A 16,502-nucleotide genomic window follows, 5' to 3' on the forward strand; every position below is an offset into this window, starting at 1 on the left:
AAGTTTCTGCATTTGGATCCCAGTCACACATTCCCCTTTATGGTCCCGTGTTTTGCCCCTCAGTTGTGACTGCTTTTCTATGAGTATTCCTAGTATAGGAGTCCTGGTTCAACATTCTAGCTCTTCCACTAACTTGCTAAGTGACCCAAGGCAATGTGTTTCATCTCAGTGGGCCTCAGTTTCCTTATTCATGGCAAAGTGTTCAATCACCTTGTGTATACAATGCAGCAAATAGTTATATCTCTAGGCTGCACTCCTCCCCTGAGTTCCAGGTCCACAGATTCAGCCACCAACATGACATCCCTTCAATGACTCAACAGCACCTCCAACCTAACCCTTCTAGATGTAAACTCCCCCTCTTCTGCTCCAAATCTGGCCTCTTCCTGTGCTTATGATCTCATTTAATGTCATCACCACCCACTTAGGCTGAGTATGAGCAGAAAAGAGAAGATTTTGGACTAAGCTCTGGGATACTTCAATGGTTAGAAGATGGAAAAAAGAGGAGGAATGGATAACAAAGAAGGAGGAGAAATGGCTGGGGAGGAAGGAGAAATACCAGAAAAAGAAAAGTGAAGCAAAGAAAATGTTTCAATAAAGATGGGGTGCTGACAGGTCAATCACATAAACCCAGATTCAAAGCCAGACTTGGCCTCTTGGTAGCTAGGTGCCCTCGAGCAAGTTAGTTAAATTCTCAGACCCTCAGTTTCCCTAAAGTGCCTCATAGAGTTGTTAAGAATACGAAATGAGGCATGTAAAGGGCTTTGTTCAGTTAAGTACACATTAAATGTTAGCTAGGAGAATTATTATTTATGCTTTCAACTCATCAAGGCTGTAGCACTGAGCTGAGGGAAAACAAAACCAAAAAACCTGGTCTGGAAGCTTGGTTTATTCTGCTACCTAGCAACTATATATTTACATTTTCAACTTCACTTCTTTATCCCTGAGTACTTTAACAAGCACTTTCTAAGTGCCCTGTTGTAATTCAGGACTACCTAAGAGATATAGAGAACAATCTCTTTTCTTCTAAAGATGTAGTGGACTAGCATAAATTGCCAAAAGCAAACTCTAGCTTTGTAGATTTACTGAGGTCGCTTTGAGAAGGAACAGCTGGGCTAGTTCATGATGAAATGAAAGGTCTGTAGCTGATGAAATGTTCTTCCTACTTATCTACAATGGTAAACTGAATCTATACAAATGAAAGAGAATATAAGGCCAGGTTTCAACAATATCCAGAGGCTCCTAACACTGGAATCACTCTAATTCCCAAATAGGTTGCCCCTCCTGTAAAATGAATTGAAGTAGGCTACAAACTGAAGATTCTTCTCAGCAGGTTCCAGCCATATCTCTGGCTATATGCTCTCAACACAGAATACCCTGTACTCTAAGCCCCCTTTTCTGAGCCCACCACGATCTCTTTCCAAGCCTTTGTCCCTTCCACCAGGCACAATCTTCCTCTTCCACCTCTCTCAAGTTAAAAATCCATTCTCTCACATCATATTGTCTAAGGCAGAATCAATCACTTATTGAGCCTATGATGAGTGTTCCTAGGGCACTAAGTACATCTTTTCTCTATCACTTATCATATTTATTGAAATTAATCCACTTACAAGTCTCCTCTTGGAGGACAATAATATCCTTGAAGGCAGAGACCATGCCTTATTTATCTCTACAACCCCTATAGCACTTGGCATACAGTTGGTATTCAATGAATATTTAAAGGAATACCTCAGTTCCCATAACCAGGAGATGAAAAGCACAATTCAATTTGAGAAGATTCTGTTTGTGCAGAAACTGGATTGGTGGTCTACAGAAGACAAACCATTACTGACCATATTTCATTCATCCAAAGGAGGCAACTCCCACTTCTAGCCCAGGTTCTTCTGCTGGTGACTCAATGAGTGACCTTGAGGGAACTCTCTGGGACTCGATTCTTCATCTTTAAGATGGGAAGTTTGGATCAGATGGTGTCTAAGGTAATTTTTAGTTCTGATGGTCTATTATGTCCCTTTTTGAGTCTCGTGTCCTTCTCTGAAACCTGTGTTAGTTTAAGTCAGTGTTTGTGATAGACAGTTTGTCTACTTTTTCAAGGCCACTTAAATTTCCATTTCGCACTTCCAGGGAATAAATAATTCCATTCAACTCTGGGTTGCCAGGAATTAAATAAGTGTGTCCTTTAATCTGTCAGCCAAGTAGATGATTACAAAATATTCAATAATCCCTGTAAAATATTCAATAAAACTGGAGGTGGCAAGCTTGTAACATTCAATTCCTCTCCTAGATTCAATTTAATCTTGGAGCAACCAGAAAATATAATTGTCCTTGCAAACAGAATTTCGTGCATTTTTTTTTCTCTTCATGATGTTCTGTTGAGCTCTTGGTTTCACTGTGTGACTCATGATTGCTTTTCCTTGTAAATTTCCACCCTTCCATTCTCTTAGGTTGTTTGCTATTCAGACAAAACGAGAGAAAGCTCCAGAGATTGTTGAGAAAGAATGCCTACAAATGGGGCACAGCTATAAATAGATTTTTAGCAAACTTAAGGCCCAGTACCTCCAAGTGGTAACGCCTTCTTGGTGCCTCCGCCCTGGGAAATGGGGAGTTTGCCTGTCTCCCCCGGTATGCTGTAACTCTCCTATTATCAGAGACAACTTGGCAAATAAAGAACAAGGTCTTTGGAGTCTGACAGTCCCAGGCTTAACCTGGAGCCAGTGACTCAAATTTGAGTGGATCAGCATCACTTGTAAGGCTTGTTAAAAACAGTGATGGCTGGGCCCCATCCACAGAGCTTTGGGCTCAGTAGGTCTGGGTGGGGCCCAAGAAGTTGCTCCCATGTGAGGCTGATGCTTCTTATTTGGGGACCATACTCTGAGAACCACACAATGACTCAGTACTCAGTATCTGCGGACTTCTCTATAAAATGGGATATATATAGTTTCTTTCTCTATAAAATGGGATGAGTAACACCTGTGGTTTAGTGGCAGGGTCTTGGCTGTAGGCATGTCAGATCCTAGTTTCAGTTCCAGCTCTGCTCTATCAAGCTATGAGCCTTAGGCAAGTTCCTGCTGTTTAAGCCTCAGTTTCCTCACTTGTAAATCATCAGGGACAATCACAACACTTATTTAATCTTCCCAACAAGATAATGCCTATAAAACACTCAGTTGGAAATAGGCATATAATTAATGTTCAATAGAGGATAGCTGGTATTAATCATCATCATCATCATCATCATCATCATCTAATAATTAGTGAATTTTGAGGCTCCAAACTGGGAGGATTAAGTGGACTTACTGGCTAACACAACCAGAAATAAAAAATACCTCAGTAGGCTGGGATAACAGGGTCAAATCTAATGAGAAGATATAGCACAGAGGAAAGTCCTTTGTCTGGGCCCCCAACATCATCTTTACTTGGGCTGAATGAGGTAGCCTTAGTTGGAAGCCTTGAGCTCTGCATTAGGCAGATATGTGATGGACATCTGGACGTTCACTCAAATGTGAGCAGTATATTCTGAACTCAGATTTGGAATCCAGAGGGAGGGTGATGGCAGGTCTCTAAACTTCCAATAACTGAACCTAATGCAGAGAATCGCAGTCATCTTGGAGACCATGCACTCCATGGACATGGGCCAAATGGAGACAGAGGTGCCAATCGAGATTTTGAGCAGACCGGAAAATAGAAATGTATCCTAAAGGAGGCTGATGGCAGATGTGGGCTGCTCAGCCCGAGGGAAGGAGCTGCAGGGCACGCACATGGCCACAGTCTGACAGCATGCAGTGGGAGGTGCGGACTACAGGAAGAGAAAGACTGACTTCACTACCTTATGTGAGATCAGAGAGCAGACAAGGGCCGGCATACGGTGGCTGACGGATAGGTACTTGGGTACAAAAACAGGAATAAATGGATGGAAGTTACATAGTTACATACAATTTAAGTTGTTAGATACATAAGAAGTTACATACAATTTAAGCAGATTGCAGCTTAAAAGGAGAGAGAATTCACTACCAGAGGAACTGGCACCAGATGTGGGCTCAGAGCTAGAAGATCTTCATTTGAGTTCCAGCTCCATCATTGGTTCTCTGATTCATACATTCAAACAAATACTCAGTGGGTATCAGATAGGCCAGAGAGTTTGGGTAGTGTTCAGGGTACACACTGGTTGGCAGTCATGGACAGCCTAGGAGTCCATGCTTAGGACTTCAGTCTTTCCCTCAGGGGCTACAAGGACCCACTGAAGGGATTTAAACAAAAGGAGGGAAGGTCAGGTTGGAGTACTACAAAGAATGGACAGTGGAAATATATTTAACTTTATTGAATTTAGGACTCCTTATGACACCAGGATAGAAATTCCTACCTGGTTGCAATGCTTTGAAAAGTAGAGATAATGCAGCATCTAGCAAAATGACTGTCCCAGTACGTGACAAACAGAGTGAAGGTATGATTAGCAATCTTTAACATCACACATAATCAAGGGCATAGCATCCCAAGGGAGGGTCACAGTCAGACCAATTTTCCCAGAGACCCATTTCTCCAGCTGCCTCAACATCCTCCTGAGAGGGGGAAGGACTCTTCCTAAGGAGTTAAAGGCAACTTCAGCCATTACACTTTTAAAGTCATGATCTGTACTCCCTATTTGAATCACTTTAGTTACATAACATGTCCCTAAAATAATCAGGTTAAAATTCTGCCTGGTGCTTCCTTCTGCCCGCCCCATCTCTGCCAAGCCATTCTGCAGGGTATCAAGCTTGGACATTCCCTGATGTACTCACAAGGACATCCTTTCAGGAGATCTGTGGGCTGAAGGTCACGGAGGACCATCAGGTTTCAGGATCACCCGTCTTCATCAGCAGCAAACATCTCTGCGGCCACGGGAAGCTCTGAGGCTATCAGGTATATTTTTGGTTGCACGGGAGGTACAAAGTCAGAGGAAGAGTCCTGTGGCTCTTTTTGTAGGCTGTCATTGCAGCCATTGTTGGGCTCTGCAAAAATCTTTGTTGTTGGAGCACCTGTTCCCCTCATGAGCTGTGAGCTCTCTGTGCCTGGGTCCATCCCTTACTCTTCTATGTATCTGTCTAGAGCTTGGTCCAGATCAGAAATGCCCGAGGTTGGGGACATCTGGTCTACAGTCCCACCTCCTAGAAAGCTCCCAGTGGGATGATTCCTACAAATCCTGCCTGTTAGAGCACCCCCCGCACCCCCACCCCCACCCCGGGCAGTTGCCTTCCTGTGGGCTCTTCAGTGCACAGAGGAACCAAGAGGAGGCGCTGTCTTCCCAGCCAGCAGGGCAATTCTCCTTAATCTCCTTCCCCTCCTTCACTGCGCCTTGCAGTGGGCAGAAAGTTAAATGTTAGAGGGAAGACAAAGACAGTCTGTAGTCCAGACCTCACTATCGATTCATCATGTGCCTTGAAGAAGATTTTTCAATATCTCACAGCACCAGTTTCAACTGTAACATGGGTTTGATAATACACCACTGTAGAGGGCTCTGTGAGCTGGCTGGTCATAGGGAGAAGAGCGTTGCTCCCCCTTTCTTTTTGCTGTCAGTGGCTACCATTCATAGTGCAGGACAAGGTACACTGGTTCTGCAGTCAGATAACCCTATTTGGCTTCTAATCCCATCCCCACTCTTTGTGGGTGCAACGGTGGACTTATTTATTTCAGGCTCTCTGAAACTCAGTTCCCTCATTAATGAAGTGGGAATGTTATATAATTTATAGGGTTCCTACGAGACTTAAGACTGGGATTTATACAAGGCATATGGTCTAGTATATACTGGGCACCAATGAAAGTTACCTTCCTTTAGGCTTTTGTTACTAGAAAGCTCAGAACCAAATTGGAATTTGAAAGTTACCAGCCTGTATATTTAGATCACTTTTTAATATAATGCAATTACATTTTAATCCAACCTGATCTTGCTCTTGTCTTCATTTATGTGTTCCTGATCTTGATTATTTATTTCTCTTATTACTGTTTTACTGTAGGCACTTTTAATGGCTATGTTCCCAAATTCTCTGCAGAGCTAGATGGATAGAATCAAACTTATGTCAGGAGAAATGGATCCTTAACATAACTCTGCAAATGCCTATGTGATTGGGGCATGGAGTCTCTCTGAACCTCAGTTTCCCTGTCTGTAGAATGGGGTTAATAAAAAACCTACAAGCTATCTTATGATGCACGAATAAAGATTTTTGTCTCTAGCATTTTGCAAAAGGACCTTTGTAAATTATGAAAAACTTGGAAAAATACTTCTTATATACAAGACACTACTTTATATGTGCCTCAGAAGGCAAACTGTGTATGTTCTGCTTGTAAGGGACAAGGGTTTAGTGATTTCCTTGGAACAGGTGATGTCTAAGGAAGGACGAGGTGAAAATGACTGTATGAAGCCACCATATGCCTATTCCAGACCCCTGGCGTTAGACATCTTGAGGCCAGGACCCCGTGGCTCTAAGGAGGCTCTCCAGCCAGGCTCTTGTCTTTGTTTTAACCTGTTCTTGGAGGCCTGAGTGACACATATACCAGACCACCAACTTCAGTAAAGACCCCCAGGCCCCAATAAAGATAAGACTCCCTGCTTTCCTTTCTGAGTCTCCCAGACACTCGGTACCTTCATTCTCTCTGCTTTTACCTCCTGCTGACTTGTGTTTGATTTCTAGCCGGTGCACAGACAGGGACCCTCATGACTGGTCCTGCAGGACCCCCTCTGGGTCCTCAGACCTGGCCCGCCAGCATCACTATCATAGAAATTCAACAGGGATTTGTTTTGAAGCACTTTGATTTGGACTGAAATGAACATGGACAAGATGACACCAGGAACAAAAGAGATAAAAAAGAAGATGTAAGCACAGATATAAAAAGATAGGATCAGAAGAAAGACCTGGAAAATTATCCCAGTAAGCAAAAGATTTCAGGGGAAAAAAAAATAACAATCAGGTACACAGGGCGATAAGATCAAAATGAGATTACTTAATAAAACCCAGCATTTCTTCAAACCGAAGACAATACACATTGTTTGTCCTTGAAATGTGGCATGCACTCCTTTCTCAAGACTGCTGCAGCCCTCCGAAGCCAGGCCCAGCGCTGACAAAGCCCTGTCACCCCAGCAGCCCTGAGGTCATTACTCCCATACAAAATCCAGAGGCTTGTCTGAATGGCTGCTGCAAAAACTTAGCAGTCATTTGGAATAGAAAGCCCCAGAATATCAACGTAGGAAGGGAGAAGGGGAGTTTAAATTAGGCAAGAGTCCACCTGCTCAAAATGAAATAATTGCTCAGGGTACATTCTTCTGTAATCTTTTCTGATGTGACATGTATTCTCAGGCTCTGCCTTTCTCAGTGCTTCCTCAACATTTGCAAATCATCTCAGGGCCTCCTAAAGCCTAAAGCCCAGGCAGAAGCCAGGCAGTCACTTCCCTAATGCCGCGAAAATAGATTCAATTTTACATACATCAGGGTGATTTCAGAAGCAATTTCTACATCTCTAGTGTAAGCATTACTTACATTTTTTCCCCTCAAATCTCATCCCAGCGGTTCCACAGGGCATTTTAAAAGGTACCTGATGCATTCCAGGGCATTGAAAAGAATCCCCAGAGCGTGTTTGTGGCTATAGCCTGAGGACACCAGATGCATAGATAGAGTCCTGAAATATTCAGGGATGCAAACAAATGCAAAATTTCTTAACAATTGAGTATAATGCCAGTTCAATTTTTTCCCCTGTCTTTCTAAAAGCAATATCATTAAAATGTATATACATGTACATCTGTCTATATATGTCTTTGCCTGTGTACATACGGATATGTCTGTGTTTGTATGTATAAATCACATGCATTCAGTCATTTGGAAATATTGTCTCTCTTTACACTGAAAATGTCTAATTAGATTCTATTGGACAGCTTTCCTCTTCCTCTCCTGCTGGCTAATCTACCTGGGTTGTGGGTGCTTTCTTCTAAGTTTTAGCCCATGGGGAAAACAGTGGTGATGTTTCCCCTTGAAATCCAAGAAACTGGTGTTACCCAGGTTTTCCCTTGAGATCAGAAAGCTCAAGATCAAATACCTATAATTTTAAGGGTATGTATCTATGACTATAATATTTTTGGCTTTCAGTCTTCCCAGGGCATTTCTACAAATGGAAAAAAAGATGTGCACAAGAATCTGGCCTATCCAGGAAAGATTTTGGGTGAATGGGTATCACTTGCAGGATGTTCTATCAGCTAGACTCACTTCCTGGCCCCTGGGCCAAAAGCAGAAGAATTCGTGAGAGATTAAATCAGGCAGAGACTCTCGGAAAGCTCTGGACGGGCTTTTCCTTAAGGACACACCAAGCCCATTTCCCTGTCAATTCCCAGTCTGCTTCTCCTGGCCATCTATGCCACTCTGCCCTTTTTTCCCAGTCCTGAGGGAAGGTATGAATCCCTGTGATTCGTCTGTGTTGAGAAAGGAAAAAGCACTGGATTTGTGGGTAGGCAGACTACAAACTTGCTCTGCTCTCTGAGGAAAACAGAAGTTAAATATTTGCTCATGAAATAATCAGTATGCGATGTTATATTTTGTCTTTAAAGCCATCACGCAATCTTAAGAAGTGCGCAGACTCAGCATGGCCAATGACCGGCAACGGGATAGCATTTGTCTCCTGAAACAGCGCAAAACGGGGGTATACGATGCCACTGAGGTCGCATTTTTGCCGACATGTTAACCTGAATGTGATCACGATGAACAAAATCAGATTAGTCTGGATTGTGACACATCCTATGGGACCACTGGCCTAGACTTCTAAAAGATGTCAGGACCCTGGAAGAAAAAATAAAGGCGGGAGGGCCATTCTAGGTGGAAGGTGATAGAGAGACACGATGACCAAATATAATGTGAGCCACTTGACTGGACCCTGGACTAAAACAACAACCACGACCACAACGACCACCACAACAACAAATGCTTGGGGTCCCCTGAGGAAATTCAACTGTAGACCGGTATATCAGATACTGAAATAAGGTTACATTTCTTGGGTGAGATAATTTTATAGTGGTTGTGTTGAAGAGCTGTCCTAGTTCTCAGAAAGCACTTGCTGAATTTTCTGGAGATACAGTGTCATGATGTCTACAAGGTACTTCTAAATGGCTCAGAAAATCACACACACACACACACACACACACACACACACACACACATAATGTCTATTATATGTAGAGAGATAGAGATAGAGATATACACACATACAAACACACACGGAGAGAGAGCATGTGTGAGTAATTGGTGAGTCTAGGGACAAGGTATACAAGTATTCATTTTACTATTTTTTCAACCTTTTTATAGGTTTAAAACTAATTTCTTTCCTAAGGCAGCATGTCAATATTTGAAAATGGCTATCGCTTCCCTCAGAGTTCAGGGTTCTTAACCAGTGTGCCTGTAGGAACTGTCTAAATGACTTTTACAAAATCCACATCCCACCTTACCCCTCGTCTTCCTCCCCCTCTTCCCTCAGGAGATTTCGATTTAGTGGGTCAGGTGCACAGCCTACATATTTCTTTGAAAACTTTCTCAGATGGGTTCTGTGTTGGACCTGACGTTAGCAATCATGGGTCTGCATTAGCCTCAGAACCTGGATCCATCGGGAATTAGCTAAGGCACTCTGAGAAGGTCAGCCAATTGCATGGACCTTCGGATGCCTTAATCTACAAAAGGGGGCCACTCATACAAAGTATCTTACAGGGTGTGGAGAGGACAAAGATGGTCAATAAATATTTGTTTCTTTTTTTCCTTCATTTTGTCATGATCCCTCACCACCCCAAACTGACCCTATCTATGTCACTTTTACAAATTATGGTTTCTTCCATTTGTCACTGATGCAGTGTGTGGAGGACATTTGTCTATGCTCATATTTTTTAGAGTTTCTGAATTTCCCCAATCTGGAGCAGAAGCTATGGGATCAAGCATTTCTAATAAAACCGGGAAAAACACTGGCTTAAAGAAAAATGAAAACGAAAGTAAGCTCTCTTGAGTCTGACCACCAAGATAGCTTTGAATGTTGCCAGTCCTGAGGTTCTCTTCGGGACTAGGGTTCACCCTGAAATCTTAGCCACTTCTATTGGCTTGGGATCCTGTATCCACTCTGCATGAGGGCTCAGGGGCTCTTGACTGAACACCTCTTGGAACACTGGCCCTGGGTTGGACCCGGCCAGGCTTGGGAGGTCTGGCTTGCAGGTCTGGATGTGTTACTCATCAACCGTGGGACACTGGAGAACTTGCTTCTCCGAGCCTCAGTTTCCTAAGCACTTAAAACACAAACCATTATAATCCATGATGCACCTACCTTACATAGTTTATAGGAAACACTTTTTTGAAAACTGTAAGACACTCAATTCAGTGTGGCATGTTTTTTGTTGTTGTTGTTGTTGTTTTTTGTTATGGGCATAACCATGTCCTCTTTTTTTAGGGAAAAAAAAAAGGAAACCCAAAAACTGTTAATAGTTTTGTTAACAAGCAGTTAAGATGGTCTGCTCCCATTTCCATCTGCTTTGGGGGACAGTCTTAAATCCTTCTTTTCCCTCGAGATGGGCTGCTTCAAGTCTCTGCCCGGGAGAACCTTCATTCTTGGAACATCCCAGGGAAGCATCCTGATCCCATGCCATATAACATCTAACCACTGCGAGGGGTCCATAGCAGAGGTACTAGGGTCAAGCTGGACCATGAGAATTCCCTTACACTTAGTTGGCTCAACTTACTGAATCCATTAACGTCCTGGGAACTAGAGGAGAAGCCTTCATCATTGCGGCTGGTGCTGAGCTTCGTGTTGGGTTTGTCCGCTGAGGCCACAGGTCCCATCTCTCTCTGGGCTCCACTCTGTGTCTCCTTCTGCTTCTTGGCCAGCTTCCTTTGGGACATGTGCAAGGGGAAAAAAATCACAGTCAGATGGTTTCAGTTGTATTTAAGGATTGGGAAGACCAGATTGCTCTTCCCCACTCATCATCCTCAATCCCCGAACCTGTTTCATTCTCCAGAAACAGTCATGATGGACCTTCCAATGCCAAGGTGGAATAAGCCTAAGATCTCCTGAAATCATGAATGGCTTTCCTTTACTCAGAAATATGAGACTTATCTTGGCTCATTTCCAACAACAGGCATGTTCTTTACTTAAACTTAAAATGGGAAATCAATGAGACTTCCATGATGCTTCCCTTGCTCTCCTTCCAAAGGAGGGAAGAGATCAGATGGATCTTTCTGTTCCTAGGGCTCTGAATGAGATTCACAATGGAGTACGACATTTCTCAGGGACTAAGATTACAAAATAACACACCAACCAATGGTAGACTGAAGTAGGGTCTGCTGGTTGGTGAAGGGTAAGCCTGGGGTGAGGGTAGTCAGCCTTGTAGCTCAAAGGAGAAAACTGAAAGGTGAACTGGATGACTAACTATTCCCATAGGAATGAAAGATCCTCAGAACCAGATGGTGTTTATAATAATACTAGCTTAAAGCAGTGGTTCCCAAACTCAGGTGTAAATTAGAATCATTTCAAGAGCTGATAAAAGGACACAGAGGCCCCAGCTCATAAAGGGAGGGTAGAGGTGAGGCCTGTGTGTGGTCACCTAGTTCCCTAGGTGACATCTGACGTCATCCACTGGAGGTTAGAATCATTGGCTTTGTCCAGGAAGACCTGGGTTCATATCCTATCTCTGTTGGCTCCACGACACTGCCAAATTCTTTAACCTCTTCAAGTTCTGAACTCATCTTCTATGTACAGAGGGAAACAACTGGACCAACGCCCCAGGGTCATGATGATTAAATGAGAGCAAGTGTGAAACACATCGAGCACAGTTCCAGGCACACGGAGAACATTCAACACATGGAAACTGCTCTTCTTGTTTTTATGGCATCCCTACTGGTCCAACTTCATTCCAGGAGACCCACTGTGAAATCCCTGGATATCAAGTGGTAGAGATTTTGACACCTTCTGTAGCAGCTGAAGGGTTAAAAAGCTCTTCATACGGCTTTCAAATCTAACTCCCTTTAATCTTAACTGATTGTTCTGAGATCTTTAGAAATACAAGAACATGACTAATACCTCTTGCATGTAGAAATTCTTCAAATATTTCTAAAAAACCAACAAGGTTCCTCTGAGATTTCCCCACATTTCTGATTCTAAATATAGTTATTTTGTTCCTGCAATGTGGAAGGTGATGGGCACATTAAATATCTGTAAATTTATAGGCATCTGTAAAATATCTGGGGGTAAATTCTCCCAGGTCTGCTGCCCCATTTTGCACAGGTCTTGGCTTCAACTTCAAACTTCATCACTCCTACCTCAACATAAAAATAACAGATTTCTCAGAGAAGTCAAATTCAGCACCGTGTAGGAAATAATTTTCCAAAATGGAGCCTGTCTGGTCACAAAAATAGGCAGTTCAAGAGGTAATGATCTTCCTATCAGAGGAGGTATGATACAAACAATAATCCCAGACCTAGAAGTATTTTTAAATTAAATATTTTATTTATTTGACAGAGAGAGACACAGAAAGAGAGGGAAAACAAGCAGGGGGAGTGGGAGAGAGAGAAGTCTTCTCACTGAGCAGGGAGCCCGATGCAGGGCTCGATCCCAATCCCTGGGATCATGACCTTAGCTGAAGACAGATGCTTAATGACTGAGCCATCTAGGGACCCCTAGACCTAGAAGTATTTTAGGGAGTTCATCTAGGATCAGTTCTGGTTTCGTAGTATGATAGTAACCCCCTTCACATGGTCCCTCCATCTAGACGCAGACTTCACAGAAAAATACAGACGGTACACTCAAGAGGGGATAACTTGGGGACATGTGAAAAAGGACTACTGCCAAAAGTAAGAAGGGTGAAGGGGAAGGCAAGGTCCACTGTAATGACAGGTGAGCTGTTGGCCACCATGTGTCAAGAGGGACAAGCAGAGGAAGCAGTGACCAGAACCCCAGAGAGAGTTGTGAAGACAAGAGAAGACCACCTGCCCAGAAGAAGCAACCCTCTCTCAAGGGATCCAGCCGACACTCCCCCCCCCCCCACCCCGGGAGGGAACTAAGGGCATAAACACCCTGAGTACATCCTCCTCTATCCCCCTCACCCCCAAACAGCGGCTCTCATTAGCTAAACCCAGCTGGAAGCCGGGGGCATGGAGTCCATGTCAATCTAGCATTGAAAGCAGAGAGCACAGTGGTGAGGCAGGAAGACTGAATCTGGATCCGGGAAATCCCCACCAACAATATAATTTTATCTTCCCAATTTGGGCCACAATTTGAAGACAAATGCAGCCTAAAATGGAATTCTTTCCTTCTTTCCTTCCTACCTTTCCTTCCTTCCATCCTTCCTTTGCTCTCTCTCTCTCTCTCTCTCTCTCTCACTCTCTTTCTCTTTCTTTCTGTCTCCCATTAGCCTGGGGAAAGATGGGCCCTCAGGGAAAGGAATGCATCTTTTGGTTAGGATGCTTTAGCTATGGGCATTGTGTTCCAGCTCAGACAGAAACAAGAAGGAGCAAAGCATTAGATTAGTTGGGCCTTTTCTCACCATCTCCAGACCATCAGACTGGGTGCAGGGGGAGCACCCGCGAAAGAGAAATGAGTGGGTCTACTACTGATGACATTTCAAAATTTTATTCTTCATTTATTATCAAAAAGGAGTGTGTTTAAAAATGTATATGTGACCTTCTTAATCATAAATTTGAAAAGATATACAGCAGATTCATTGCCTCTCTCTGAGCTCTCCTCACATTGCCCCAGCAGGAAACAAAAGGAAATCCAGTAAGAAAGTTAACTTTCCAACTAGAAGTGAGTGTATACTAGAGGCTTTGATATTTCTGTAAGGGCAGAACTCCCACCAATCTCATTCCATTAAGGGTAAAATGATATGGAGAGAGTTGTCTCAGGCACAAATCATTTGTTTCCAAAGGAATAATAATAATGAAACAAAGGTTTTGCCGCATCTATGAAAAAGAGGCATTTTACAGAAATGTTTGGGTAGCTCTGAAAACCTGGATGAAAAATGAAAAATCGAGCTTCTCCAAAGCATAGATATTTAAGAACTGGACAGCTAACAAAGTTGTAAAAACTGAGGAGGATGGCATGCTTAGTATTTAAGCCCATGGCTGACAGTGTTTGCGGTGATAATGATACTCTATGATAATTTAAAAACGTATAGACAGGTGTTTCAGCAACTGGCAAATACAGCCACAAAGCGGAAATAGAGGGAAAGGATGTAGAAGGAAATAAAACACAAAACCATAGTTTTGGAATCTGTATTCTATCAGAATTCAAAATTTAAGTATTAAAAAACCCTCTTGGCAATACAGGAAAAAGTCATGTTTATTCTTATAATCATGGAGCTTAACTGATTCCTCTCCCTTTTTTTCCTTAAAAGAGGGGAAAATCCAAGCCTCTGAGTAGGGCATGAAAGTCCCTCTGTCTATGGCTCTAGGCTCCAACTCAGCCTTATCTTCCACACACACACACACACACACACACGTCCTCTTGGGAAACACCAACTGCCTATCTTCATTCCCAACAATTCCTCAATATTCTCTATTCCTTAAAGTGTCCCCATTCTTCTCCACAGGCCATCTCCTCTGCATCCCCCAAGGCTCAGCAGTATTCAAATGCTACCTCTCCTCCTTTGAGGTTTCTCTTGCTCCTCTAACTAGATTTGTGGTTTTCTCTTCTTGGCTGACTCATCCACTATACAAATATTTATGGAGCACCTACATGTACCAGTCTCTGCTAGATGTAAGATCACCGTGACAAGAGCCAGACATGACTTTGACCTTCACAGAACACAGACACTATTGGCAAAGACAGGTGCTAAATGGATAAATACAGAAACAAATATAAAATCACGAAAGTGGGGCGCCTGGGTGGCTCGGTGGGTTAAGCCTCTGCCTTCAGCTCAGGTCATGGTCTCAGGGTCCTGGGATCGAGCCCCGCATCAGGCTCTCTGCTTGGCAGGGAGCCTGCTTCCTCCTCTCTCTCTGCCTGTCTCTCTGCCTACTTGTGATCTCTCTCACTCTCTGTTAAATAAATAAATAAAATCGTTTTAAAAATTTTTTAAATCACAAAAGTGATGAAAGCCAAGGAGAAGAAACACATGGAGCGAGGAACATGCCAACAGGTGATTTGAACCCTCCCAGCAGATTAAGGAAAGCCTTGTTGCCATGTCAACTAAGCACTTGTCTAGTTGAACTGAAGTGAATTCAACTCTCCCACCCACTAGGGCAAGAACCTCTTGGGTGAAGGGCTTTTGACTTCTTGCACCTACTCCAATTTCTTGCTAAGTGTCTGGCACACAGCCAGTGCTCAATAAATTTGTTGTACAAATTTATATTTAAAAGTCTACAATTTGAAGTGCAGAAAAAATTGCCATGCTACTCTGACTGCAAATTATAACCACTTTAAAAAAAGATGCATACAAGGAAAGAGGAAGAAAAACTTGCACGAAATTAGTTTGTGACCTGAAATATTTCTACTTTATGAATATTTTTGGCTGACAACTTAGCATTTTCTTCCGGTGGTTGTCACAGAATTCTTGTGATGTTTGCAGAATTAATGGAATGTTTACAGAAGTCAGAAATTTTTTTTCACTTAGAGCCCACGGAATAGCCACAGCTACAGAATGTTTTTTTTTTTAAATCGCATAAAATGGTTACATGATAAATAGGATAGTCATATCACTCATGGAATCTTCAGATCCTTCCAGACTCAAGTACTTTTGACTTCTGAAACTTGGGTTTTTTTTTCTCTAGCTGTTCTGAGATTCTTGCCAACTGGGTCACACAATTTCACCAGCAGGGGGTACCAAAAGCTGGTAAAAAGAGAACATGCATGGAAGCGTTTCTATTCCTCTACAGGGACATTTCTAGAGCTGAAGAATGTTTTCAGACCTGGCAATCCAAAGTTTACTCTTTCTGACAGGTGGGAACAATGTGATGTGACCATAGCTCTTGGCATTCTTTCTTCTAACAGATCACTCTGAGGTCTTTCTGACCTTTGCTTGTTAGCTGAGTGAGTGTAGGTGGCAGGCGAGATGCCCATGATGGACTGTGAGTCCTATGATTTATTCTCGGCACCGTTCTTTATAAGGGGTAGTGTCAGGTGGAATGGCTCGAGGGAGAGGAATACAAGGCTGTGAAAGGTTCCGAAATCACACTTTGAGAGAAGGAGCGCTGGAAACAATGGGGATTATTTCTCAAGGAGAGGGAATATTTAGGAATGCTCTCTTCACTCATCTGATGTCTGGCTCTATTGTGGCCCCAGGGGCAGAATTAGAAACGGGCTGGCTTGAGACAAGGAAGAAAGAACAAAGTAGAAGATCTTGGGTCTCTTTTGGAAGTGCTGATGCCCGACGGTCCTTCCTGTTTCTTCTTCTTTGGTGATCTTCTCTACATCTTTTAAGTCGCAACTCAAACATCCCCTACTCTTGGAAGCCTTTGTCTCCTTCCCAAAGTTAGTAGTGTCTTCCTCTTCACTCACTGATTTGTTGGAAAAATGTTTAATGAACACCTACTTTG

The 16,502-nt window shown here is 43.0% G+C and overlaps 1 protein-coding gene across 13 annotated transcripts in view; it reads right to left on the reverse strand.

Moving 5' to 3' along the window:
* PTPRT (protein tyrosine phosphatase receptor type T) overlaps window positions 1-16,502 on the reverse strand; it is a 1,093,025-nt gene that overhangs the window by 137,575 nt on the left and 938,948 nt on the right. For all 13 annotated transcript variants that reach the window (XM_045981319.1, XM_045981314.1, XM_045981318.1 and 10 more), the window contains one exon: window positions 10,715-10,863. In XM_045981319.1, coding sequence (XP_045837275.1) covers window positions 10,715-10,863 — 149 coding nt within the window. The remainder of the gene's footprint in view (window positions 1-10,714; window positions 10,864-16,502) is intronic.

Source organism: Meles meles, chromosome 16 (genome assembly GCF_922984935.1).
Source record: "Meles meles chromosome 16, mMelMel3.1 paternal haplotype, whole genome shotgun sequence".
Lineage (NCBI taxonomy): Eukaryota > Metazoa > Chordata > Mammalia > Carnivora > Mustelidae > Meles > Meles meles.